Genomic DNA, 25,406 nt, shown 5'->3' on the forward strand with positions numbered 1-25,406 from the left:
TTAATTTACAATTAAATATTTGTAAATTAATTAATTTACATATATTAATGAATGAAGTCTCATAACAGCATCATCTCTGTGTGGTAGGGATGTATAGTATATGTTTCACTGACAGGCAAACTGAGGCATAGTGATATTGAGTTTCTCAAAGTCAAATAGTGAATCCATGGCAGAACCAGAAATACAATCCAGGAAGCCTAATTCCAAATCCCTTGTTCTAATAACTGCTGGAGCATGCTTCCTACAATAGAATAAGTGTAAAAATTATAGAAAAAGTAAATAGTGTAATAGTAATTCTTACTAATTCCATCCACTTCAAGTTTATTAATGTCTATCTTAGGCATTTTGATGTTTTCCATCGCAGACTCTAATTCCAAATTGTCTTCCAAGACTTTAATCTCTAGGTAAAAGAAGTTTCCATATTAGCAATCAATTTGCTTTTCAACTCCTCTCTGTTAATTGAGACTCCCTTGTTTTGTTTGTGGCTCAACTGGAAAAGAAATCTATGGAAAATTCTTACAAATACGGTAATGAGGTCATACATTGGAAAATCAAACACTTGAAGTTGTATTTACATATAAACTGAAACATTGACATATTCTGTATGGGATACAAAGTAATTGATCTTGTGTGACTATTATTTCTTCTCTTCTTGTCCACTCACACCTCAGACTTCCTACCTTTTAGGAATAGGAGAACTGGAGAATATACTCCAGTCTGCAAAATGCTTCTCCAAATGTTGACTCTAGTTACATCCATTGTTCTGAATAATGGATTACTGCACACTCCTATCTAACCTGCCTCATATTAGCAAGATACAATGTGCTTCTCTGCGTCTGAATTAATTCTTTAATCTTGTCCTCTGCTGTAACTTCATTGAATTGTAACTTGCAGACTAATTTCTAATCAAATCTCAGTATAACCATGTTTATTTACTGAAAAACTTTACAAGATGATCAAGCACCGAACATTGACATGTAAATTTAAAAAGTTATATTTTCTATATAATTAATATCCAGCACAGATTGTAGTATTGACACATTAGGAGTCCACTGAAAGCTACTTTGTGTATCAAAATTCTTTCCTATGACTAGGGATGGGCATAGAATGTTGTACCTAATGAGGGTCTGTGACCTGAATCTTCACCCTCAAACTGAAACAGAACCTTACGTGATTTTTTAAACAACTTCTGTTAAACTTTTTGTCTTAATTTTACATTTTTGAAAAACACTTCCTGGTTCTGTGACTGCAGTAATACCAGAAGAATACAGGCTGACCAGGAACAGGAAATACCAGACTTCTTTCAAGAAAGTCAGTTATTGTGAAATGTCCAGGCCAGTTTTGCAGATCCAGGAATTTTGGATAGCTTGGATAAAGGCTGAAAAACCATCCTGATGTTGGAACCAAACCAAACTGGAGCTCCAAATCTTTTGAAGTTTTCCCGTTGCTTTAGACAGTCCAAGGTAACCTTCCAGTCTGGTGTATGTGAATTTAGCTGCACAACTCCCATTTGAATTAATACCTGCCAACCACAGTGAAAATGGACTCGCTGCCCCTCTTATGCAATTGCAGCCTAGTCCAAGACAAACACTGTCACGGTCACCTAACAAGAAAGCAATTAGCCAGTGGCACAAAGATGACTAAAACAAGAGGCTACATAATTACCCTTACAAAGACAAAAGAAGGCAGCTTGAATGGGTTCTTTCTGCAGTGAAGCAGCATGGCTGAGCAAGGCACAGTGAAGGCAAAGGTAAAAGTCCGTTAAATTAAACATTTGTTTCCTAGGCACAAGGAGATGCCAGAGTGCCATACTGATAATTCAACACTTTGGGCACCGTTTCATACAGACTGTGCTCGTTGCTGGGGAAATTAGAATGGACCCTTAATGTGCAGATAAAAGTGGCAATTCATGCATAGATTTTGCAGAAGGAGGAGTTGGAAGAATATAGCTAGAGAACAAAAGCACACATGATGGGAATGGAACCTTTTCCAGCTCCAAACATTTCTTTTGGATTCCTCGCAAAATTTCTAGTCAACCCTTGCTCAGGAAAAATGTCAATTAGGGTGACCAGACAGCAAATGTGAAAAATTGGGACGGGCTGGGGGCAGGGGCGTAATAGGAGCCTATATAAGAAAAAGACCCAAAAATCAGGACTGTTCCTATAAAATTGGGACATCTGGTCACCCTAAGGTCAATGGCAGTGTGCATCAGTAAGGGTTGAGTAGAAACTGTGTATTGATCTCAGGATTTGGCTCATGGGGAGTTACTAATGCTCAGCATACCCACTGTTTGTAGCAATGTAAAATTCAGGGCTGGATTCAACAACAAAAATACAGTACATCCAAATTTCACAATGTAATAAAGAATCTGGGTATTGAATCTGTCCCTCAAAGACACTTAAAAGCATCTTTAGTGCAAGTCTAAATAGTGACTTATGGGATTTATTTAGTAACTATTCAGGATAAATCTACGCACAGAAATATGCAGAATATTTGCAGTACCTCTATCATTGCTGCTGTCAAAAAGAATGGAAATAGGAATGCCCGGACCTGTAATGAGAATTAAAAGAGAAAAAAAGATTCATATTCTTTGAAACATAACTTGGTTTGAAGAGTAGAGTTACTATTAAAATATCAATGATAAGATCTGTCAGATCACTTGAATTTTCTTGACTGGATGTTTGCGTATAACTTCCTTTTTATAGAATCATAGAAATGTAGGGCTGGAAGGGACCTCAAGAGGTCTTCTAGTCCATCCCCCTGCACCTACACCACAAAACAGTAAACACTCTCTTTGAAAATGTCTTACTAACAAGTGTAATAATAGCTGTTACCAAGGCCCAGGCATAGTGTAATTATACAGTCACATCAAATGACTGTATAGTTGCCCTCTTTTTGAAAATTGCTGCATAATTATGCTTCAGAATCCGAACTTTCATTTAAAAATAAATACATCTTATGGTTGCACAGAATATTTTCAAAAAATGAACTGAACTTCCATATAGTGCTCTCTGCCTGAGTCTGCAGACAGTCTGAAACAATGCTCTAAGAAAAGGTGTGAACTATCCCAAGCCATCTCAATAATATGTCAACTCAGAAGCCTAAGAATGTCAATTAAATTGTCATAATTGTTAACCAAATGTGAGGAAGTCACCATATGCCCAATATGTCGTTGCTGTTTCATGTCAAAAGTGTCCAGCTGGCGCATTTGCATCTCAGTAGCGACCCAGGTTTCAGATCCGTGCAAAAAGACAGAAGCCACTACTGCTTGATAGATATGCATCGTAGTCCAAGTTGATGCATGGCAATGATACCACAGAAGCTTTCAAAGAGCATAACACCCGTAGCTTTGTGGATTCAAGCTTCTTTCCCTAACAATGGAGCCAAGATACTCGTGATACAAACGAGGATGTCAAGCTTCGTACCAACCAGCCTCCAGTGTCTTCCCAAGTGACTCAATGCCAGCTCAGGTGGCTTGGGCATCAGCTCTGTATGCCACAGTCCATAGCAGCCCACCAGTTTTATGCATTTGATCCAACAAAAGTTGGATGGAGAAGACCTCATGGGCAGCCTCATACATGCTGGAGGGATGTCATGGCTTCCAACCTCACCTGCCTCGGTCTTAATATAGAGCAGGCCGCAACAATGACAGAAGACTGGGTTCTGTGGAAATGGGTGATCTGAAGCGTGCACTCTATGCTCCATGAGCAACATAATGAATTAATGACTGATTGTTAATCAGACTAGCTTCCCGCCCAGTCTTGGTACCATAAGCCCCAATGTCCCCCACCAATCTGTCTACATCTCCAGCATATCTTGATATCATCTACAATGCTGTGAGGTATTTTTAATAGAAAAATCTGTGGCACAATGAAAAATTGTGGGAAATTTAAATTCAATTTAGCAGCAAAATATAAAACTACAAAGGTTTCTCTATTAATTGTACTGTACTGGGCTGGGAGCTGTGAGGAATACAGACATGAGGGGGAAGGCAATGTTGCATAATTCTGGGGTTCCTACTGCGTAACACAGGAGTCACTGCCACACACATTATGTCAAAAGCACTGCTTAGGAAATGGGTTCTTGGCCATTACCAAACAACAAAGCTCGAGGGAGGAAGGTAACTTTTAAACCCCGCAAAGAGCATTTCTTTCCTGTAGACTAAGTCCCATCCAGCTAATAGCTAAGGTGCCGTTACATAAGGTGAACTCAAAATTAACAATGTGAAATGGGCTTCTGAGAACACGTCACATTACATTTGCTAAGGTGAGTGGATTTCATGTGGTGATGACAATATCAAATATTCTTGGCAAGGATGATTGAGAGGTGTTATCATTCTGTTACATTTGCTCTGGTAGCTGGGGTTTTTATTATTTGTACAGCTGAACATTCAGTTCAAATTCTGAAAGATGGTAACAAAAGATGCTACACTACATACAGGATTGTGGAGGATGAAATGTATAGTTTTTTGCCTTTGAATTTTTATATTATATACTGTCCATTATTTACAGTGCCCTGATAATGGGTGAAAACCTGGCCCACTGAGGTCATGGCAAAATCTCTATTGATTTCAATAGGACCAAGATTTGACCCACTTCTGCCTTGAGAGCAATTTCAAAGGTTTCATATTTATCTCTGTGTCTTGCTGCATTTATTTTCAGAAAGTTTATATTTGTATATTTATATGTAAAAAACTACATCGCTTAGAAAACTGTCAGCACTTTTGGGGTCAAATTCAGCTCTAGTTTAAGCAGGCTCAAGTCCTACTGACTTCAGTGGGAGTTGCATCTGCTTATGTCACAGCTGGATTTGGCCTTCTATGTTAGAATCAAGGTACAGATTAGCTGGAACTCAAATAATGAAACAGAAAGGGGTTCCTGGATCCTGCCTTACTAGTCACTGGGTAGAGTGTGATTTTGGCTGAAGTTGGTCAGGAAATGTTTTTTTTCCTGTGAAATATTTTCACAGATTTGTTTTAGTCAATTTTTTTTAGGTTTTTGTCAAAAAACTGAAATCGCCAAAATCAAAAATATTTTGGTTTTCAGCAACTGAGAACATTTTTCTTGCAGTTTTTGGCAACGAACATTTTTCAGTTTAAAACTTCTTCTGTCAACTGAATGAATATTGCCTGGAATAAATATCATTATCTATCTCATATTCCCTTGAAAATACAATTTAGAATTTGTTTGGTCACCTACTATACATACCATAACAGACTAGGGCATAATACTTAGCATTTTCACTGAATCTCGCTGTATAATACTGGCACCTTTCTTTCCTTAGATTACAAGTAATGCATTGTTTCCTTAGAGGATTGCTTCCAATGCTAATTCTAGGAGGAAATGAAAACAAAATAATACAATATAATATTGCTTTGAAGTACATTTTCCACATAATGCTGCCCCACCTGCTCCAAAACATCTATATTGTAAAGTCAAGTCACATTTAAATTTCACTTTCTAATCAATGGTTTACAGTTTTTCAATATTTTTAAACAATAGTTGTATGATTCAGACAATATTCCTCTCCCCCCTCCCCAGTGCCAATTTTCAGATGTATGCTTAGTATTTCTGGGATTGTATTTTCGAAGTCTTCAATGTGGCCTGTCTATTTAGATATTCAGGTACTTATATGGCCCTCATCACCATAGAATCTGAGTGCCTCATGTTTATTATTAATGGATTTAACTTTCACAGCATCTCAGAGGTAGGGAAGTACTATCTTCCTTTTACAGATGGGAAACACAGGATAGGTCAGTGGTCGCAGCTCCCATTGGCCGGGAACGGCGAACCGCGGCCACTGGGAGCTGCGGGCAGCCGCGCCTGCGGATGCTCAGTGCAAACAAACTGTCTCGCGGTCTGCCAGCTGATTACCCTGACGGGCCATGTGCGGCCTGTGGGCCACAGGTTTCCCACCACTGGGATAGGTGGGATAGACTTTCCCAAGGTCAGACAGGAAGTCTGTGGCTAAGCAAGGAATTGAAGCTGGTCTCCTGAGTCCAAGTCCAGTGCCTATCCACTAGACCCTGCTTCCTCTTCCATTTGTTTGTGTGTACAAATTGCATTTAAAAACACTTGCATATGCATTTTTAGCAGTATCACATATGTGTTCAGGTGATTTACGCATACATATACACATGATAGTATCAAAATGTACCTGGAAGTGATATATACACAAATGGGAGTCACATTTTGAAAATGTATCCCAATGTTGTGTGCCCCTCCAAAATGCATGATCACTTTAAATATGGTAATACATATTGTCTATTCATTACAAGATACCTGCATATGCAGTGCAACAGCCCAATTCAAATTTTAGGTAAGAACTTCTTGATATTTACTCTTAAAATTTTGAAACTGTTTCTGACCGTGTAGAATTCTCTTTTATATGATATAAACCTAGATCCATCTGATATTAATTTAATCAATATTAATAAACATTTGATATGAACTTACTTGTATATATTCCTTCTCCCTGGATAGCCTTCAAATTCATTGCTCGAATAGAATCTATAAATTAATTTGCTTGTTATTAAGTAGTCCATGAAATCATAAGCTGTGAATTAGGATTGGGCATCCTAAATCAGAAGCCTGCTTGAAAAGTTATATTAACTAAACTTGAATTTGGATTTTGATTTTTTTTGGGGCGGGGTATCAAGATGGATCAGTGGGTGAAGTACCCTAGCTTCTCATCCCTCGAAACCTTTGTTCAAATCCTGAGAAGATGGCAAGTGAACGATGCTTCATCCTACTTCCCAGGTGTTAGCTGATCAACTAGCAGTAATGTATAGACCCATCTGTACAACAGAGGACTAAGCACAACTGTTGAGTCTGACTCAGATTCAGCAGAGCATTTGCTCAGCCCTAAGAACTGAAGTCCTGCTGAATGGTGATGAGTTTACTCACATGCTTCAAGTTAAGAAGATGCTTTAGTTCTTTGCTAAATAGAGGCCTAAAAATTATTAGAAAAAGATGGTGGATTTTGATTTTCAAAAGGTCTTTCAGAAGCCCATGTGTGCAAAAATGTGCATATTTGTACACAAAATGTACTACAGCAGTGGCCACAGACTGGGTATTTCCACCATAGCTAACTATAGCCATGCGCATGCCCAAATACCTGATTTGTGTACACAGCTGTGGTAATTCTAGTAAAACTGCACACAGGTCCCAGGCACCTGCCCCTTTGAATATCATGGTCCAATGAGACTAATGGAACCCTGCAAAAATCAGTATAATTTGTAGTACATTCTTATGGACAGCAAATAGCACATAAACAACAGGCTCTGCTCTGTAGAATACTTACATTGCATCATCCGTTACTTTGAAAATGTATATCGCCTCCCATTGTCCATTTGTAATTGGTATTGCATTTTCCTATAAAACAACATATATAGCAAGGTTATTTCAGGAACCTACAATATAGGAATTTACTGAGGATAATTCTTTGTTTGACATACCACTGAGCCATTGATGTAATGAATATGTTTATAACCAGCCTTGTCACTAAAAATTTTGTAGTATGAAGTGGTGTCTGAAGTAAAATATGGTGTTGAAACGAAGAACTGAAACAAAGGAACATAAACAAAAACAACCAGGCTTTTTGAGCAGTTTATAATATACACAGTTTACAATATGTACATTAAAGCAACTAGAGAGTGCTTTAACTGGTCTTCCCTTTTGTCACAGTGTACATTCTGTCAAACTTCTTAACTGGTAACTGGTCACAATGCCTGCCAACATGTACACACGCTTTCTGTTTCATGCAGGTGGGATTATTTTGTGTATGTGTGTGTGTGTGTTTGGTTTGATCAATTTTTTAATTTATTTTTTTAATTATAGTCAGAGTTGGTGATTTTTAAAAATAAAAGTTTTTGAATAAAATTTGTATTTGTGAAAGGTGCAGGGACTAAAAATCCTGGTGACTAAAGTTTTCTGTTTGTACACAAAGCAGGTACAGCACAGGGCTGAGGCTGTCCAAGCTTCTCCACTCTGCCCCACCAATATGCTTCAGTCCTGTTGGGGAATAAAGATAGTTCAATCTCTATTCCTGCTCAAACGTTGGTCTTTGTTGAGACAGTCAACAAGGGAGCCAGTTAGTGCCAACTGTGATTTTTATTTTTTAAATAAGAGAAAATGGTCCCACAGAAGATGGTCTGAAGCCATCAACCCATTTCACATATGCCATCAGACACTCATTAGGTCTTATGACTTTCCAACACTGCAGACCTGAGCTGTATTTGAACTTGTGACCCAGAGCTAAATTGTTCTGTATTCCATTATTAATCATCCAAACCATGAAATCCCCCATAGAGAATAAAGCAAAATTATTTTGTGCAGTTTCTATTAGTTTTTATAGCAATCCATCATCATTAATCCAAAAGTGAAAATAAGGAAAAGGGGATCAAATAAAGTGTTTTATCCCTGTAGATGCATAGTATTTATTTCAAATAATAGGACTGTGTACACTGAAAATTGAAGTTTTCAATTAAGACCACTGTAAGAAGACCCAGACACTGCTTGATTGAATCTTGGTAATTGATCTTGTCATGCTTGAGGAGTAATAGACATATATGTAGGAGATAGATAGATATCTGAATGTTGTGAGAGCTATTGGACATACATATTTATATTGGCAGTTGAAAGCAAGTATCAGCTACCCACAGGTTACTGGTCTCTGGCTTCAAAGGCTTCTCCCTCGGTGAAGAAGAGCAGCACTTCGCATTAAAACTGTGCTCTGAAAACACTGTTTACATTTCAGAAATGTATTTATTATAGACATGTCTGGAGGAATAGGAGCTGCCCAGTGATGCCAGAGGAACTTTCTTTATCTACGTCCTCTGCCAGCAGAATGCTCTCGCAGCCACTCCTGGTACTGTGCACTTAATTCCTTCTCACTTATGTGGATGTGATTTCTATAACTTCAGTATAGCCCATAGTCATTAAGACTGAGATTTGCAAAGTCAATGGGAGGTGGGCACCTACCTCCCTTAGGCACATTGAAAATCCCAGCCTTAAAATGCATCAGGTGTAGTACTGTATATATATTGCATGACACAGTATGATACCAGCTTATTCATATTTCCAACATTATTGTGAAGATAAGTAAATGACTGTAGCTTTTCATTAAATCACAGTAAAAAACAACAAAAACCCTACTCCACCAGCCCATCCTGTCTGACTCTCTTCTATATGCTGCCGATTCTGAAAAACAAAATGAAGGGCAAAACCTTTAGGATGTGTAGGAAAGAGAAGAGCACAATTTATTCACAGAGAGGAAAGTTCTTCAAATAAATATGCAACTGCAAAATGACACTGTAGAAGGATTTTAGGGCTAAATTCAAATCACTCCTGAAATAAGTTCCAGGAAACCTAGAAGGATATCTGACAAAGGTATCAGGACTATATTAACAATCTTCCATAACATATCAATAAAAACTAGAATTAATGGCTGTTTTATCGCAGTTAATTTTTCATTAAAAAATCAATCCTTTCAGGACTATTAATGTTAAAAATGTGGGTTATATCCCAACTATGGTAATTCGGCATAGTTCCACTGACTTCAATGGAGTGATGCTGATTTACATCAGCTGAGGAATGGAGCCTGTATTTTAAGTTCATTTTCAAATTTACACCTGAACTTGTCCCATAGACTTTATATACTGTAGCACAGATCACACAGTTGTAAGAGCCTTTTATACCCAAACACAATGGGGCACTGATGAGCAATGGGGAATTCTTTCTCCTTTTCTCCTCTGGCAGAGGCTAAACGCATAGGATCATATTCTGGATTCGTTTATTTACACCTTTGTAAATCCAGAGTTATTCCATTTAATTCAGTGGAGTAACTCTAGCTTCACAGCAACATAACTGAGATCAGAATCTGATCCACTTTCTCCATGGCATTCGAACTCTCAGCAGTCTGGAAAGAAAACTCTTCAGTACTCTGCAGAGAGATTCTGGGGACTCTAACTCGTGTGAATAGTCCCACTAAAGTCAATTAAAATATACTCCTCTTTTAACATAATTCATATTTATAGAATCAACGGCTGAATTTTTCAAAAGTGAGTAGTGATTTGGGGCACCTCAATGTTTGGGACTGAGATACCATAATGTGACTGGATTTTGACAGAACAGGTGCTCAACCTCTCTAAAAATCATACCGCTCTAAGGTGTTTCAATTGGGTACACAAGAAGTAGAATTAAGGATTAACATGTAGAATTTAGACACTGAAAATCACCGGTCACTTTAATCTGGGCATCTGGAACTCCTCATACCGCTAAGGATTTTCAGGATTTAGGCCCTTATAATATTTTTATTGTTGACCTTTAAAAAATGGCTTGTACAGACTTAGAATGTATTCAAATCAGTTCTTTTACCAGCTCTAATGATCCTTTTACATTTTAAGGCTTTGATTTGTGTTTGACTTAGAAAGTTTCTAATGCATTTCCAATAGTTTCAAATGACTTTCTCATTGCAGACTGTAATATCCTGATTGTTAGATGAAACTAAATTATTTACTGGTTAATGCTAACAATTCTGCATGCAATAGATTTATAAGTTTTTAAATTTTATAAATTAGGTTTTTATTTAAACTGTTCATTTAATGGAACATTTCTTCACAGTCTGGAGCCCTGTGAAATGTGCACACCAAAATTAGCTCTCAGAAGAAAACATTTTGCATTTCTTATTCTTAATGTAGCGTCTCATTAACATTCAGAATTGTGCCTTTTCCTCCTCTTGTCAATCCTGCAAGATGCTATGCACCCTTAACTCCCACTGACTTTAGTGGAAGTTGAGCGCATTCAGCACCTCAGCACTCAACACCTTGCAAGATGGAATCCTTGAACAGCATTCTGTTGAATAATTAACTCAGCTGCTTGGCTTTGTTTCTTATTAATAGAAAAATGCAAACAGAAAGGGTAAGATTTTTCAAGTTAATAAGTTTACAAGTAAAATAACATTAAATTTTAACTTTGCGCAATTCTGCCCACTAGCATCTTACAGTCAGTTCACAACTTAGGGCCTGATCAGCAACTGCTTAAGCATATGAGTAATTTCCATGGGACTACTCATGTGAGTAAAGTTACTCAAGTGCTTGTGCTAAAAAGTTCAGGCATATTTACATCTATGCATTTTGAAGAACAACTTTAATTCAATGCCAAATAGAAAATGTCCAAAACAATTTCATTTATGAAATAAGCAGCCTTTTTTAAGGGACAAACCTCCAAAGACTTAAGGATGCAAGTAAAGCTCTACCTCTGCATTCCTGATTTATTTGCCTCTGTTTTAATTAAGACCTTGATCCCACAAATACTTAAGCATGTGTGTGACTTTTCTCCCACAAGTAATCCCGTGGATTTCTATGGGACGACTCTTATGTGTAAAGTTACTCAAATACTTAAGTATTTGCAATCCTCCCACTCACATCACCATGTTTTCATAGGCCTCAATCCTGCAAACGCTTACACACACAACTTTAAATTTGTTAGTCTCTAAGGTACTAGTTTTCTAGCACAAGTACTCCTTTTCTCTTTACACAAGTAGTTCCATTCAAATCAAATTGGCTTCTATGGGACTATTCACATAAATAAAAGATAAACACGTGCTTGAGTGTTTGCTGGATCAGGGCTTTAGCAATTACTTGTAAAATATATTATTTTCGAATGCATAAAGCACAGCACATTTATTGTACTTTATCTTCTTGGTTTAATCTGAAAACAAAGCAAAGATGGAACTGTTTTTGCCAGTGGAAATGCACAGAGATGCACTTCTTCAGGACAAATAGAGCTAATGCAGCACTCCCATCTGTTCGCACGCCTTCAAATGGCCATTTGTGCAAACTTTAATATGATAAAAGCACTGTGTCACTGTATAAACAAAGTATTAGGGAAGCATCAACGCAATTAAACAAGGATTATGAACACAATCCTGCAAGATGCTGATCACTTTGGCCCCAATCCAGCAAAGCACTTAAGCACATGCTTAATTTTAACATGGAATTAGTCCTATTGAAGTCATTTACATGCTTAAAGTTAAGCACATGTGCTTATGTGCTTTACTGGATCAAGGCCAGAATGATCAGCATCTTGCTGTTAGACCCTTTAATCCCTTGATGTTTATAAAACCTTTTGATTGTCTATATAATCTTTAATCCTCAAAACACATATATCTTACTGATGGGACACAGATTCAATTTTAAGGAAAATCTGAATTGAATCTGTTATATAATGAAAATGGCCTTTTTTCGAAATGTAAAATTGCTTATAGCAGTGGCTCTCAACCTTTCCAGACTACTGTACCCCTTTCTAGAGTCTGATTTGTCTTGCATACGCCCAAGTTACACCTCAGTTAAAATCTTATAAAAGGAGACATAAAAATACAAAAATGTCACAGCACACAATTACTGAAAAATTGCTTACTATCTCATTTTTACCATACAATTATAAAATAAATCAATTGGAATATAACTATTGTACTTACATTTTAGTGTATAGAGCAGTATAAACAAGTCATTGTCTGTATGAAATTTTAGTTTATACTGACTTCACTAATTCTTTTTATGTAGGCTATTGTAAAACTAGGCAAATATCTAGATGAGTTGATGTACCCCCTGGAAAACCTCTACATACCCCCAGGGGTTCAGGTACCCCTGGTCAAGTACCACTGACTTATAGGACCCTGATCTGCAAATTGCATTTGAGTAACTTTACATTACTGTGTCTGAATTGCCCCAGTGCAACTGTTCATGTGTGAAAAGTTACTTGCATGCATAAGCTTTTGCAGGATTGAAACTTAACTTCCTTTAAAGTCTCAACAATATCTGCTGTACATATAATTTGTAAAGTTCATTTGAGTAAATTGAAATGTCATGTCCTTTATATTTGCAGTATATAAAATAACAAAAATAATTTTACAAAACAGACAAACTTCTATCTTTATAAAATTGGTTGCTTGATTCTATGTACCCTAAGCTTCAGCCTGAAGTGAATATTTATGGATGGTTTAACATAACCTCTAGAAGCAAGGTTTATGCCCATTATGAGAGACTTTTGACTACAGGAGCATGAATGAGACTGCCACACTGAAATTACTGTACTTGTATTAACCATTTTTTGGGGCATCTGTATGAAATTTATCAGTGAAATGTGCAGAGATGAGACAGCTGTGGTCAACATCTTCCTCTCACTCTTAATGTACAGAGTTTTGAACTATTCCAACACAGCCTTAATGTAAACTTCCAAAGCACATAAATTGGATGCATTTTTTCACAATTAGGCTCCTCCCTGTGAGGAGATCTCCTGGCTCAGAAATAGAGGAGAATTAAACTCAATAGTTTTGAAGTCAGTGGACATCTGTTTTGTGTTTTTATTTAAACTCATTGAAAAAAAGTACTGACAATTTGGATTTTTGCTTTTGTAACTAGATTTTATTTATGTATTTACTTTGCAGAGGAGTCACGGTATCATGAAATAATTCACCATTAGTTCTAGGTTATTACTTACAGTAACTCCTCGCTTAACATGGTAGTTATATTCCTGAAAAATGCTACTTTAAGCGAAACAATGTTAAGCGAATCCAATTTCCCCATAAGAATTAATATACATGGGGGGGGGGTAGGTTCCAGGGAAATGTTTTTCGCCAGACAAAAGACTATATTTTTTATTTAGAGTTGAGAGAGAGAGAGAGAAAAAAAGAAAAAAAAGTTTTAAACAAACAATGTAATACTGTACACAGCAATGATGATTGTGAAGCTTGGTTGAGGTGGTGGAGTCAGAGGGTGGAAGAGGGTGGGATATTTCCCAGGGAATGTCTTACTGCTAAATGATGAACTAGCACTTGGCTGAGCACTCAAGGGTTAACACATGTAGCCTCACACTCTACAAGGCAGCACGAATGGAGGGAGGGGAGACAGCATGGCAGAGAGAGACAGAGACACACACTGTGTGTGTATGTGTGTGTGTGCATGCATGTGAGAGAGAGAGACACTCACACACACCGTGTGTGTGTGTGAGAGAGAGACTCGCATTACCCCTTTAAAGTACGCTGACCCCACTCTAAGTACACTGCCTTTTTAAGTAGATCAGCAAGTTGAGACAGCACCTGCTGCCAGCAAGTTCCCTCCCTCCTGAGCCGTGTTGTGTCCCCCCCCCCGCTCTGTGGAGATGGGGTAAAGGAGCGGGGAGGGGCAGGAGCAGGGAGGGGGACACCCGGACATTAGCACCCCTCTTCCCACCCCCCCCGCACAGCAAGCAGAGGCTCCCGGGAACAGCTCCAAGGCAGAGGGCAGGAGCAGCACATGGCAGTGGAGGGAGGGACAGTGAACTGCCTGCAATTGGTAGCCTGCTGGGCAGCTGTCGCACAGGGAACTTAGGACTTAAGGGAGCTGATAGCGGGGCTGCCAGTCCACCCTGGTTCCAAGCCCCCACCAGCTAGCTCCACCGGGCTGCTCTTCCTGCAAGCAGTGGACAAAGCAGATGGCTGCCAAACAACGTTATAAGGGAGCATTGCGCAACTTTAAACGAGCATGTTCTCTATTTGATCAGTGACGTAACAATGAAATAATGTTAACCGGGACGACTTTAAGTGAGGAGTTACTGTATTTAGTTTAACAGTGAGGATGATTAACTAACGTAGTGGTTTTCAACCTTTTTTCATTTGTGAAACCCTAAAAAATTTCAAATGAAGGTGTGATCCCCTTTGGAAATCTTAGACATAGTCTGTGGACCCCCAGGGATCTGCAGACCACAGGTTGAAAACCACTGAACTAATGGAACAAACAACCAAGGAAAGTGAAAAAAAATGAGGAGTACTTGTGGCACCTTAGAGACTAACAAATTTATTTGGGCATAAGCTTTTGTGGGATAAAACCCACTTCATCGGGTTTTAGCCCATGAAAGCTTATGCTCAAATAAATTTGTTAGTCTCTAAGGTGCCACAAGTCCTCCTTATTTTTTTTGCTGATACAGACCAACACGGCTATCACCATGCAAGGAAAGTGGAGGATTCTTCATCTCTTGATGTTTTCAGAACATGATGAATACCTTTCCGGATTGCTTTAGTCAATCACACATTATAGGGCTCAATACAGGGGTAACTGGGGGAAGCTCTATGGCCCGTGTTATACAGGAGGTCAGGTTAGATCAGTGGTTCTTGACCAGGGGTACAGATACCCCTGGAGGTACGCAGTGGTTCTCAACTAGGGTACGTATACCCCTGGGGTTACGCAGAGATCTTCCAGGGGGTACATCAACTCATCTAGATATTTGCCTTACAACAAGCTACATAAAAAGCACTAGCAAAGTCAGTACAAACTAAAATTTCATACAGACAGCGACTTGTTTATACTCCTCTATATACACTATACACTGAAATGTTAGTACAATATTGATATTCCAATCGATTTATTTTATAATTTTATGGTAAAAATGAGAAAGTAAGCAATTTTTTCAGTAATAGTGTGCTGACACACTTTTGTATCTTTATGTCTGATTTTGTAAGCTATTAGTTTTTAAGTGAGGTGAAATTTGGGGATATGCAAGACAAATCAGACTCCTGAAAGGGGTACAATAGTCTGGAAAGGTTGAGAGCACTGGGCTAGATGATCTAATGGATCCTTATGGCCTCAGAAATCGATGAATCTATATTCAAAGTTCGGTAACTTCAACTGTAAATTTGGTTTCACAGCAATGTTAAGCATATATTTCAATGTGCAGTACCTCTGGACAGTACCAGGAATTGGAGTTTTCTTGGAAGTCACATACAGCTAAGACAGAAAAATTCTGGATTCGCTTTAGCCATTGCACGCCGATTCGATTATCTGTTACCCAAGTGAGCCAAGTGAAATAGTGATCACTAAAAACAAGAATGAAAGCTGGTTATTACAGTATATAAATGGGCTATTGCTATTGCATCCATTATGGCCCCAGTCTTGCTCTATTAAAGACAATGGAAAAACTCCCATTGACGTCAATGTGCTGGCCTTATGTGAGCCTTATGTGAGCAAGGATTGTGAACTGCATAAAGAATGAACCAGTAAAGGCAGTATCTAAAACTTCAGATTAGCTCCAAATCCATAAATATGAAGCTGTAGCATACATAACAGAACCTCCAGAAAAGAAAATAAGAGGTTCCATCATTTAACAATAAACAGAAAGAAAAGGAAAAGAAGATGAATTTGAGAGCACACTACCTTGATGCTATCACTGCAGGAACAGGTACTTCCTTAGGACCTAAACCTTCAGGGTTAGTAGTGTCTACAATAAACACTCTAACGGTAGGATTTTTAGCCCCAGCCTTCAAAGGAAATGTATTACCAGGTTATTCAAATCAAGCTCTGGAGGATTAGCTACCATTTAAAAAAATTAACATTTTTTCTTGCAACAAAGCAATAAGTTTTTTAAAGAATTTAAAGTATTTTGAAATATTGATATTATTGAACATAATGGGGAAAATTTTGATCTTACATACACTAGTGTAAATCTGGAGTAACTCACTGTGGCAGTTTGTTATTCCACTTAGCATTAGTTCATGCATCAAGAAGAAAAAAAATATCTAATTCAATGTCCAGCCAGATAGCTTGGGGGAAGAAAACATGAAATTAGGTGGAAGTTCTTCTCTCCTGTGTACAGTGTAGATCTCTGGAATATATACTGCCCCAGTTTTGGGGAGAAGACTCCAATTAGGGTCATAGGAGATCTCCAGTACAGAACAAATAACTTGGCCCTTTTTTTTGAACTACAGCTATAAGACCTGAATCAAAGCCCATTTAAGTCAGTGAGGACCTGACTGACCTGAAGTCAGTGGGCTTTGGATCAGTCCCTAAAGGATTTAAATAAATTTGAGATCTTGGGGGGGAGGGATAGCTCAGTGGTTTGAGCTTTGGCCTGCTAAACCCAGGGTTGTGAGTTCAATCCTTGAGGGGGCCTTTTAGCGATATAGGGCAAAAATTGGGGATTGGTCCTGCTTTGAGCAGGGGCTTGGACAAGATGACCTCCTGAGGTCCCTTCCAACCCTGATATTCTATGATCTCACACCCTCTTATTTCTCAGTGTAATGTACGCTTTTTTTAAAAATACAATATGTTATGATAAAGATATTGTTAAGCAACACAATAGGTACATCAGGTAGGAAAGCAAAGTAAGGCCCAGATCCTCCTAACCTTTATGCACATGCTTAACTGTACTTCCATGAGTAGTTCCATTTATTTCATTGGGACTACTCCCATGTGTGTAAAGTTCTACACATGTTTATGTCTTTGCAGGGTTGGGGCTCAAGTTTACTTTCTTCAGTTAATTCTAAAATAGAGCAAGATTAAACCCTGCTCCACAGCACTACAAACATTTTTCATGCACATTTTTGGTGTCTCTATTTAAAAGCCATCACAACTCATTTACAAACCAAGGGGAATGAAATAGCACCCGTTTAAAATAAGCAACATACCTTTGGATATGGAATAGTTATTTTGCTAGGATATTGGTCCTCACCATAATATGAATATTCAATAACTGGTATGTCAGTATCATTAAATTCTACATATGCTATAAACTTTCCATTTGGAGACCACCACAGAGCATATTTCACAGCAAGCATTTCCTCTAAAAAAAATGTACATGTTACTTACAGCTCATCATTTATGACCTAACAAAGCAATATAACCTAAACTTATATCTTGTCATCAGTGTACTCATCACTCCTTAACAAGAGAACTGTGCTACATAAGAAAGATCTTGACTCTGCAAAGCATTTAAGAACATTAAATCCTTGAGGGGGCCATTTAGGGATTTGGGGCAAAAATTGGGGATTGGTCCTGCTTTGAGCAGGGGGTTGGACTAGATGACCTCCTGAGAACCCTGATATTCTATGATTAATAACTTTATTCATGCTGTAGTCTATGTTAAGTAGAAATTTGATTTTGGTTTAAGTTAGCCTAAGCATAGAGGAGTAGGGAAAATTGAGATGACTAGAGTGAGAAAAGGTAGAGGTAAGTTGGAGATAATAAAATGGGAAAATTGAAGTTAGAAAGGAAATGACCCAAGGCTATATAGTGGCTATGTTTCAGATATAACTGGTTTTAGCACAGACTTTACTGAGTGTTTTTAAGAATTGTGAATGTTTTATTAAAATGCTATCTATATTGATAGTAGGGGAAAGACATTGGTGCAGATGTTAATTTAAATCATGTGTAATGTAAAGAACCAATAAGAAGCTGGCAGAAATGTGAAGGGGGTAATGGGTAGGTTTAATGTTAATTAGTATTATAAGAGTAGTTTTGTTACTACTGGCAGAGCTCCAATTAACATCAAACGGTACCGCTAGGTTCCAGGATGACAAGGCTGTACTCCACTCTGTTTTCACTGGACTGATGATCACTCATTAATACACTATTGCATATAAGTATAATTGTAGTAGTGTTCAAGTGATAATTTGCATGCCAGTTTGCGTAACTAATCATTTTTAATAACATTTCGTTTTTATCATTTAAACTGTTATTTAGTGGTTGTCTACTAAATACATTTTTTGTAACCAACCTGGAGGTGCGAACCTGAAAACTAAATTATGTTTTATTGCACCCTTATCTTTAACAACTTAATATTCATTGGGAACATTTCAACATAAAAGTTACAAAAGGTTACAATGCAAAGAGACCCATTTAAGTCAGATATTCATATGATTAAAGTTATGTATATGGTTAAGTGTCTTGCTGGATTGAAGCCTAATCCTGCTCACATTGAAGTCAAAACTCTCCCTGAGTTTCATTGCCATTAAATAAGTATAAAAGAGACATGAGTCTCATCTGCAAAGTTCAGATCCAGATCCAATTTCCCCCCAAATTTAAGTGAGTTTTGATCCAGAATTTTGTTTATACATTATAAAAATGTGCCCAAGCCACAACGTTTAAACTCCCAATAGTCAGGGTATTCGGATCCAGTGCTATGGTTCAGATCTGTATCTACATAAAGAAGGGTTAACATCATCCAGTGCACAATAATGTTCATTATAGCTGGAATGCTTCATGAACTTCTTTTAGAAGTGGACTTTGAAGAAAATGAAGGATGGGACCTAGTGAATAGTAATTATGAGGCTGTCCCAACCGTTGGAAGCAGCATAAAGGCAGTCACCATTTCTGAAGGAGCAAAGAATTCTGGGTATGATCAGGAGAGAAGGAAGGGGTAGTGAGCATGGGAATCAGGTGGAAACTGATTGGAAAATATCCTCCCTTTATTCAAAACACTGCTCTGTGGAAAAATAAATTATGCGCAGTACATTAAAAGCTCATGTTTCCTGTCAGAAAAATACCTTAACAAATTGGTGTATCGTTGATTTTTAAAAGTGGATTCATTCTGTTCCTAAACACCAAAAAAGGATTTTCATTCTGCACCAGACCACTGGTTTATCTGGTCAGGTACTGGGATTAGCCAGAAGAAGGCAGAAACTAATAATGAGCCTGGACTTTTGTGCAATGCAATGCATGAGGTTGAGGGGGGAGGAAGATAGGATATTCCTTCTTGATCTGGACAGGTAAATGATTTATGTCCTGAAGTAATACGTCTGGTTACTAGTATCATTATCACCACTTGTACAACTACAGATATTAAATGCCATAACGTTTTCCCCACTCCTTTACAAAATAAAGCTATAGTATGCATTTCCATGACCTACTGGAGCAGTGAACTCCATAGATTGATTATATGATGTGTAAAAATACATGCCCTTTCATGGATTCTAAATGTACTACTCTTTAATTTTAGGTGCCCCCTTGCTCTATTGCAACAGAATAAAAAGTAGGCAATTATTAGTTATCATTTCCCAAAATGTAGGATCTCTTACAAACTGCTGGGACCCAAAAAACAATGCACCTTCCCAGCCTTCTAAAACTCCCTCCTATATATTGATAGGATTTTTCAATAACAGTGCGCTCTTCTGTTCAACCTTACTTTTGCACTTCTCTAGTTACAAGAAGTGAAACACATCTTTCGCTTGTACTTGTTTGCATATAAGGAACAACACAGGGCAGGTTGTGCTGATATGGTGAGACATCAGAACATTGCTGGCATGTCGTGAAACAAGAAGCTGAAAGATAATCTCAAAACAAGTCCACCGATCTTTGGGTCCATGTAAGTGCTCCAGGCTCAAGAGAGGTACTGGTTTACAAAAGATTAGCGCAGGCAAATATATTTATTAATAGGCCAACCCAATGGCTTTGTGGTAGCAAATCAAGCTACTTCTTGCTGGACTGAGTCTGAATCTTGATCTTGGTTTGAAGTCACCACAAGACATGAAGTAGTGGTGTTGTTTTTCAATGGAAAACTTTTGCACATACTCTGCTGTACTAGCCTCCTGGTCGGTTCAAACAGGAACCAGTGCTCCAAAGGGCATCGGGTTCTAAGGAAGGATGGTTCTAAGGAAGGGAAGATGAGCCTATCTAGTAGGGATAATTTTTTGTGTGAGGAGGAGGAGGAATTGTGAAAATGAGGAATAAAAGGCTTGGCATGGAGCCACAAAAATAAGGCCCCAGCTTCCTTGCACTAATAAGGACTGGATAGTTGCACCCAACTGAACATTGCCACCCCAAAAGGGCACTACGGGATCACGTCAGACAACAGTGGATGAAATGAATATTTACAAAGGGCTAAATTCAGCCCATGGTCTCAGGTGGCTTCTGCTGGCACAGCTCCTGCTGGAAGGCATCTAAGGAAGAAAGTCTGCTGTGGATCCGCAGTGAAAATTACAGATGTCTTAATCTGGCAGAAACTCCCAACTGAAATGTAGCAAACTCTGGGCTCTAAATGCAGCACCAACTTGCACAACACCAGAGATTTTAGGGGGGGGAAGTGAGAAGTTACGTATCTAACTGAAGCTATAGGCAAAATTTAACGGCAGAGACTGTAGTTTCCTGAGCTGAAATTTTGTCAGGCCACTGCGGCTAACATCTCTACTCTTATGAAATCACATTATGAAATGTGACATGGTATCTTGGATGATCACAGGCCCTTGATTTCTCATCTCATTGGAAACTGGGACCCTCACTGGGTGGCTCATGGACAGTGCATAATTACTAAGGTGATTGGAACATCATATGCGTAAACAGGCTCACTAGTGACTTAGAGAGAAGATTGCAAAATACTAAATCACCAACACCGTTTCTTGCTGCACTTAGATGTTGCTTGGCGTTCTCCCATCTAAGTTCTGACCAAACCCTGCCTTGTTTAATGCAGTTTTCAATATTAACTTACCTTCATAGACCCAGTCAGGAATTCCATTAAATATTACATTCTCTTTTCCATTACTAGTTATTTTAATAGCTGGATCTTCAGGATATTGTTTCAAATAGATATTATTCTGATACACATATGCCTAAAGATGAGAATTTATTTGTTAGGAATATGTACAATTATAGAAAAAGGTCTGACCAAATTTTGTACAGTCAATGCTATTGTGTATACATTAGAAATGATAATAAAGTAAAATAGATAGGCCAAATCCGGATATCCTTAGTCAAGTAAAATTACAATTGAAGCCTTTGCAAATTTTCCCAAGAACCTAGTACCTCCCATGGGACTAGGTTTGGATTTGATCTAATGGAAGTAAATTACAATTTGAAGGCCAAATTCTGCTCTCAGTTACAGCAGTGTAAATCCACAGTAACTCCACTGAATTTTTCTCAATATGAAAAAACTGCTATATTTAAACTGTTGATGCAGGTATCTAACTCCCATTAGCTGTACTGGAAAGTACATTGAATGAAAAAAAACTCCTGAAATATTCGTCATAAATGAGCTTCAAAGGATTCCAAGATACAGTTAGGTTTGGAAAAGCTTGCAGTCCTCTTTGAAACTCATTCAAACTTTCTGAAACTCTTGTATCTTTCAACTGAGCTAGAAATCTCAGGTGAACAGGCTTTCTTGTGAGATTTCAGACATTTCTATTTCTGATCCTAGCTGGGATCAGCAAGTACAGCACAAAACATGAGTCTATAATATAAATTTTAAAAGGGGATCAAACTTTACTGGAAATTCAGAACAGGCTCAGTTCATATTCAGTTTGAGATTTGAACAAAGGTTCTTATTTTAGCTGAACCCATTTGTCCATTTCTGTTACAAAAAAAGGAGCCTGATCCCATAGCCCTTGTTCATCTCAAACTCTTAGTAAACTCAATGGGAGTTTAGGGTGTGCCAGGACGGCTGCATCAAACCAAAATGAGAGGAATTTCTTAGAAAATTGTGTCTCTTGATACTACAAATATTTGATTTAATAACATAAAAGTAAAATGTCAATTGCACTGCATTTTAAATGACCAGCACTCAAAATTCTCAGGTGGAGCATGTAGCCTGTTTGACCTCTCTTCTTCCATTGTCAGATTTGGAGGTCAGTGAGAGTGCAACTGCTCTTCAGTGTTTTACTAAGAAAATGTCTTAACTATGAACTGTGCTCAAAGTTCTTGATAAAATAAATTACGGGACAATAGCAAGTTAGGTATTATTTACTGTTTATGAGCAGTTAAAACATAAGTTTTAGGCTAGAACAGGTTGTTCTATAACGGTGTTCCCCCTTCCATATTGACTAGCTAAACTGTTATCTTTACTAAGTATGGTTGATAAACACAATTTAAAGGCCTGTGAAAATAGGGCTTAAGCAAACCCACATAACCAAATAAATCTATTCTATTCCATGAAAAAGTTACATTATTTCAGCACTTAATTATTTTTACTGACCAATTTGTGTCCAACGGGTGACCAGGATATATACTGAATTTTATGTGGAAGCGGATGTTCTGTTACAAAATTACTAAAAAAAAAAAAAAAAAGGAAAGAAGTTGAAATGGCTATTGCCTGCACTGCAAACAGATTGTAATAATGTACATACATATAAAAGGCAGATTAAAGAAAAAGCACAAAAGTACAATATTTTAACAGCTTTTGTTTTGTGAACAATGTAAAATTGGTGTCAGAAAACTTGCATTTGCTGTGCAAACCAAGCAGTTAGGCATAAAATAATGTGACTCATGCATGAGGGCTTGCATATGCTAGCAAATTTTGTGTGTGCACAGGTCAGGCAGCCCTTAGTCCAACAGCCTGAAATGCCAGTCTTAACCTGTGTCCAAGTATGGCACAGGAAACTAAGTCACCTGCTATACTGTACAGTCTGCATTACTATTAGAATCAGCTCTAGTGACTTGTGAATCATGTGATCACATGGAAGTTCCATGGACTTATTATGTGGCATCACCTATGAGAAGCCAGCAAAGCATCAGCAGTGCCTGTGTACTTCAGGAGAACAGCTGCAGTACCATGTACAATGGCTTTCCTCAGCACCCAAGCTGCAGCAGCCTCTTGCCTTCAACCCCCTGCCAGCACCTTCCCAGGGATGTAAAAGAGCAGTCAGAATGGAAGGAAAAATCAAATAAAGAAGATGGATAAAGGACAGAAGGAGGGACTAGAAAATTCTGAGTAGTCAGAGATTCAGGCAATCACAGATCAGACAGACCCAAGATGCCTAGTGGTGAAAAGATAGGGGGATTTTCCCAAAGTACATTTTTTTCAGGGTAATTTCTGAATTTTGCACTAGCTAATCAAGCAAACAGCTGGCAACTTGAGAGACTGAAGCAACAACAGTGCAGTGCAATACTAATATCAGAAGAGAGCTTTCTAATGGAAATGCTAGCAAGCACATATCTAGAGTATTTGGCTATAGTTATGTGAGAAACAGGTATCAGGCTTTACCTGTATTGAAGATCATAAATGTGGTATGATGCTGTATAAGAATATCTCCAAAGCTGCAAAAAATGAGTAAGCCAGAAAAAAATATGATCAACTCTGAGGTATAATGCCTCTCAGAGCTCCCCTTGGGCCTACACACCACCCCATGCTATATGGTAGTTTAATTTAATTCATCTCTCTAACCTATTAATGGTTCTTGATCTCATGTTGAGTAATATGTTACCACAACCTATAAAATATCAGATGTTAAAAGGCAGAAGTTTCAGCCAAGTAATCAAAAAAAGGAATTACCTTTGTGTAATCGCTTTCCAGAACTATAAATTGTTTATCAGATGATAATGCATAGTTTGAGGCGTTAACTTTTCTCTGAAAGATTGAAAAGTTGATTAGATTCTAGTACACATACACTAAATATCTGAATATTTGAATCTATTTGTATTTACATGGAAGTTTTTAAAACAACAACATTCTATTTATTTTTTAAATGGAAATGATACATACAAGCGTGTCATTAGTCAAGATGGTAGTTGAGTCCTCAGTTTCAACATCATAGAGAATAACATTATCTTCCACTGACTGATGAAGATATTCATGACCTGTTGGGGGGAGAGAGGAGAAGGGAATATTTATTTCACAATATCTTTACACAGAAGATATTGTGAAATAAAAGTGTTTATCAGAGTATAGTCACTCTTTGGCAGATGAGCAGTTCAAGAACAAATGTCTTTTGAAATCAGTATAAAAATAAGTTTTGCCTTATTTTTTAATTCCATAACAGCACCCAATTATGCAACGATCTAGTCTTTGGACACTCAGATATGTGCTGAAATTACACTGCACAACCAGTGATATGGCAGTTACTTCACAGCCAATTTCCGCTCTGAATTATGACTGCCCAAACTTGCCAGGATTTGATCCATTTTAGGGTCCATAACATAGGATGTCTAATTTAAACTCACTAATGGAAGAAGATTCAAAATCCTGGCTTTGCATTTCACCTGACCATTCTCCGCTGTATACAGATTTTGTAGATAACACTAGCACTGCACAATATGAAGAAGGATCATCTGGGCCAAATTCTGGCTTAATTATACATGTGCTACTGAACTCAGGTGCTTAATACTTAACTTCATATATTTATTTTGTATATTAAAGAACTCACTTAGAGCCAAATCCTTAACTCCTATGCAAAACCTGAACAAACAGGCCTCATTCAAAGGGACTCTGCAGGTGTCAAGGGCATACAATTTTCTACCATAAGAGAGCAGACAAGAGTGCTCAACGTGACTAAGGGCCCGTAGGTAAAGATTATCAGTCATTATCTACTGAAAGTATAAAAGCTCAGTGAAACCAAAGATAAAATAAAACAGACTCTTTAAGAGATGAATGTTCAGTGTATGTTCAGTGCATCTAATGGAAGCAAGTACAATAAAAAATATGTTTCTGAAGGCTTGTCTATATATAAAATGCTATAATGGCACTGCTGCGATGCTGTTGCACTTCTCCTTTTGGCATAGGTAATCCACCTCCCTGACAGGTGGTAGCTAGGCTGACAGAAGAATTGTTACATCAACCTAGAGTTGCCTACATGGACACTTAGGTCATCTTAACTACACCACACAGGGGTATGGATTTTTCACACCCCTCACTGACATAGTTAAACCAATCTAATTTTCTAGTGTAGACAGG

General features: G+C 37.9%; 1 protein-coding gene across 5 annotated transcripts in view; it reads right to left on the reverse strand.

The window, feature by feature from the left end:
- The window catches only part of FAP (fibroblast activation protein alpha), a 56,472-nt gene that overhangs the window by 18,313 nt on the left and 12,753 nt on the right, over positions 1–25,406 (reverse strand). For all 5 annotated transcript variants that reach the window (XR_013347548.1, XR_013347547.1, XR_013347549.1 and 2 more), the window contains exons 4-18: positions 24,219–24,313; positions 24,009–24,083; positions 23,721–23,773; positions 22,713–22,785; positions 21,234–21,354; positions 17,440–17,594; positions 16,190–16,293; positions 15,717–15,852; positions 9,156–9,200; positions 7,457–7,561; positions 7,303–7,373; positions 6,456–6,509; positions 5,208–5,332; positions 2,503–2,550; positions 302–400 (exon numbers count right to left, since the gene is read on the reverse strand). Coding sequence is in view for 2 of the 5 variants with exons in the window: in XM_077830438.1 (XP_077686564.1) it covers positions 302–400; positions 2,503–2,550; positions 5,208–5,332; positions 6,456–6,509; positions 7,303–7,373; positions 7,457–7,561; positions 9,156–9,200; positions 15,717–15,852; positions 16,190–16,293; positions 17,440–17,594; positions 21,234–21,354; positions 22,713–22,785; positions 23,721–23,773; positions 24,009–24,083; positions 24,219–24,313 (1,359 nt within the window). In the remaining 3 variants the exon portion in view is untranslated. The remainder of the gene's footprint in view (positions 1–301; positions 401–2,502; positions 2,551–5,207; positions 5,333–6,455; positions 6,510–7,302; positions 7,374–7,456; positions 7,562–9,155; positions 9,201–15,716; positions 15,853–16,189; positions 16,294–17,439; positions 17,595–21,233; positions 21,355–22,712; positions 22,786–23,720; positions 23,774–24,008; positions 24,084–24,218; positions 24,314–25,406) is intronic.

The sequence above is a fragment of the Eretmochelys imbricata genome, chromosome 11 (genome assembly GCF_965152235.1).
Source record: "Eretmochelys imbricata isolate rEreImb1 chromosome 11, rEreImb1.hap1, whole genome shotgun sequence".
NCBI lineage: Eukaryota > Metazoa > Chordata > Testudines > Cheloniidae > Eretmochelys > Eretmochelys imbricata.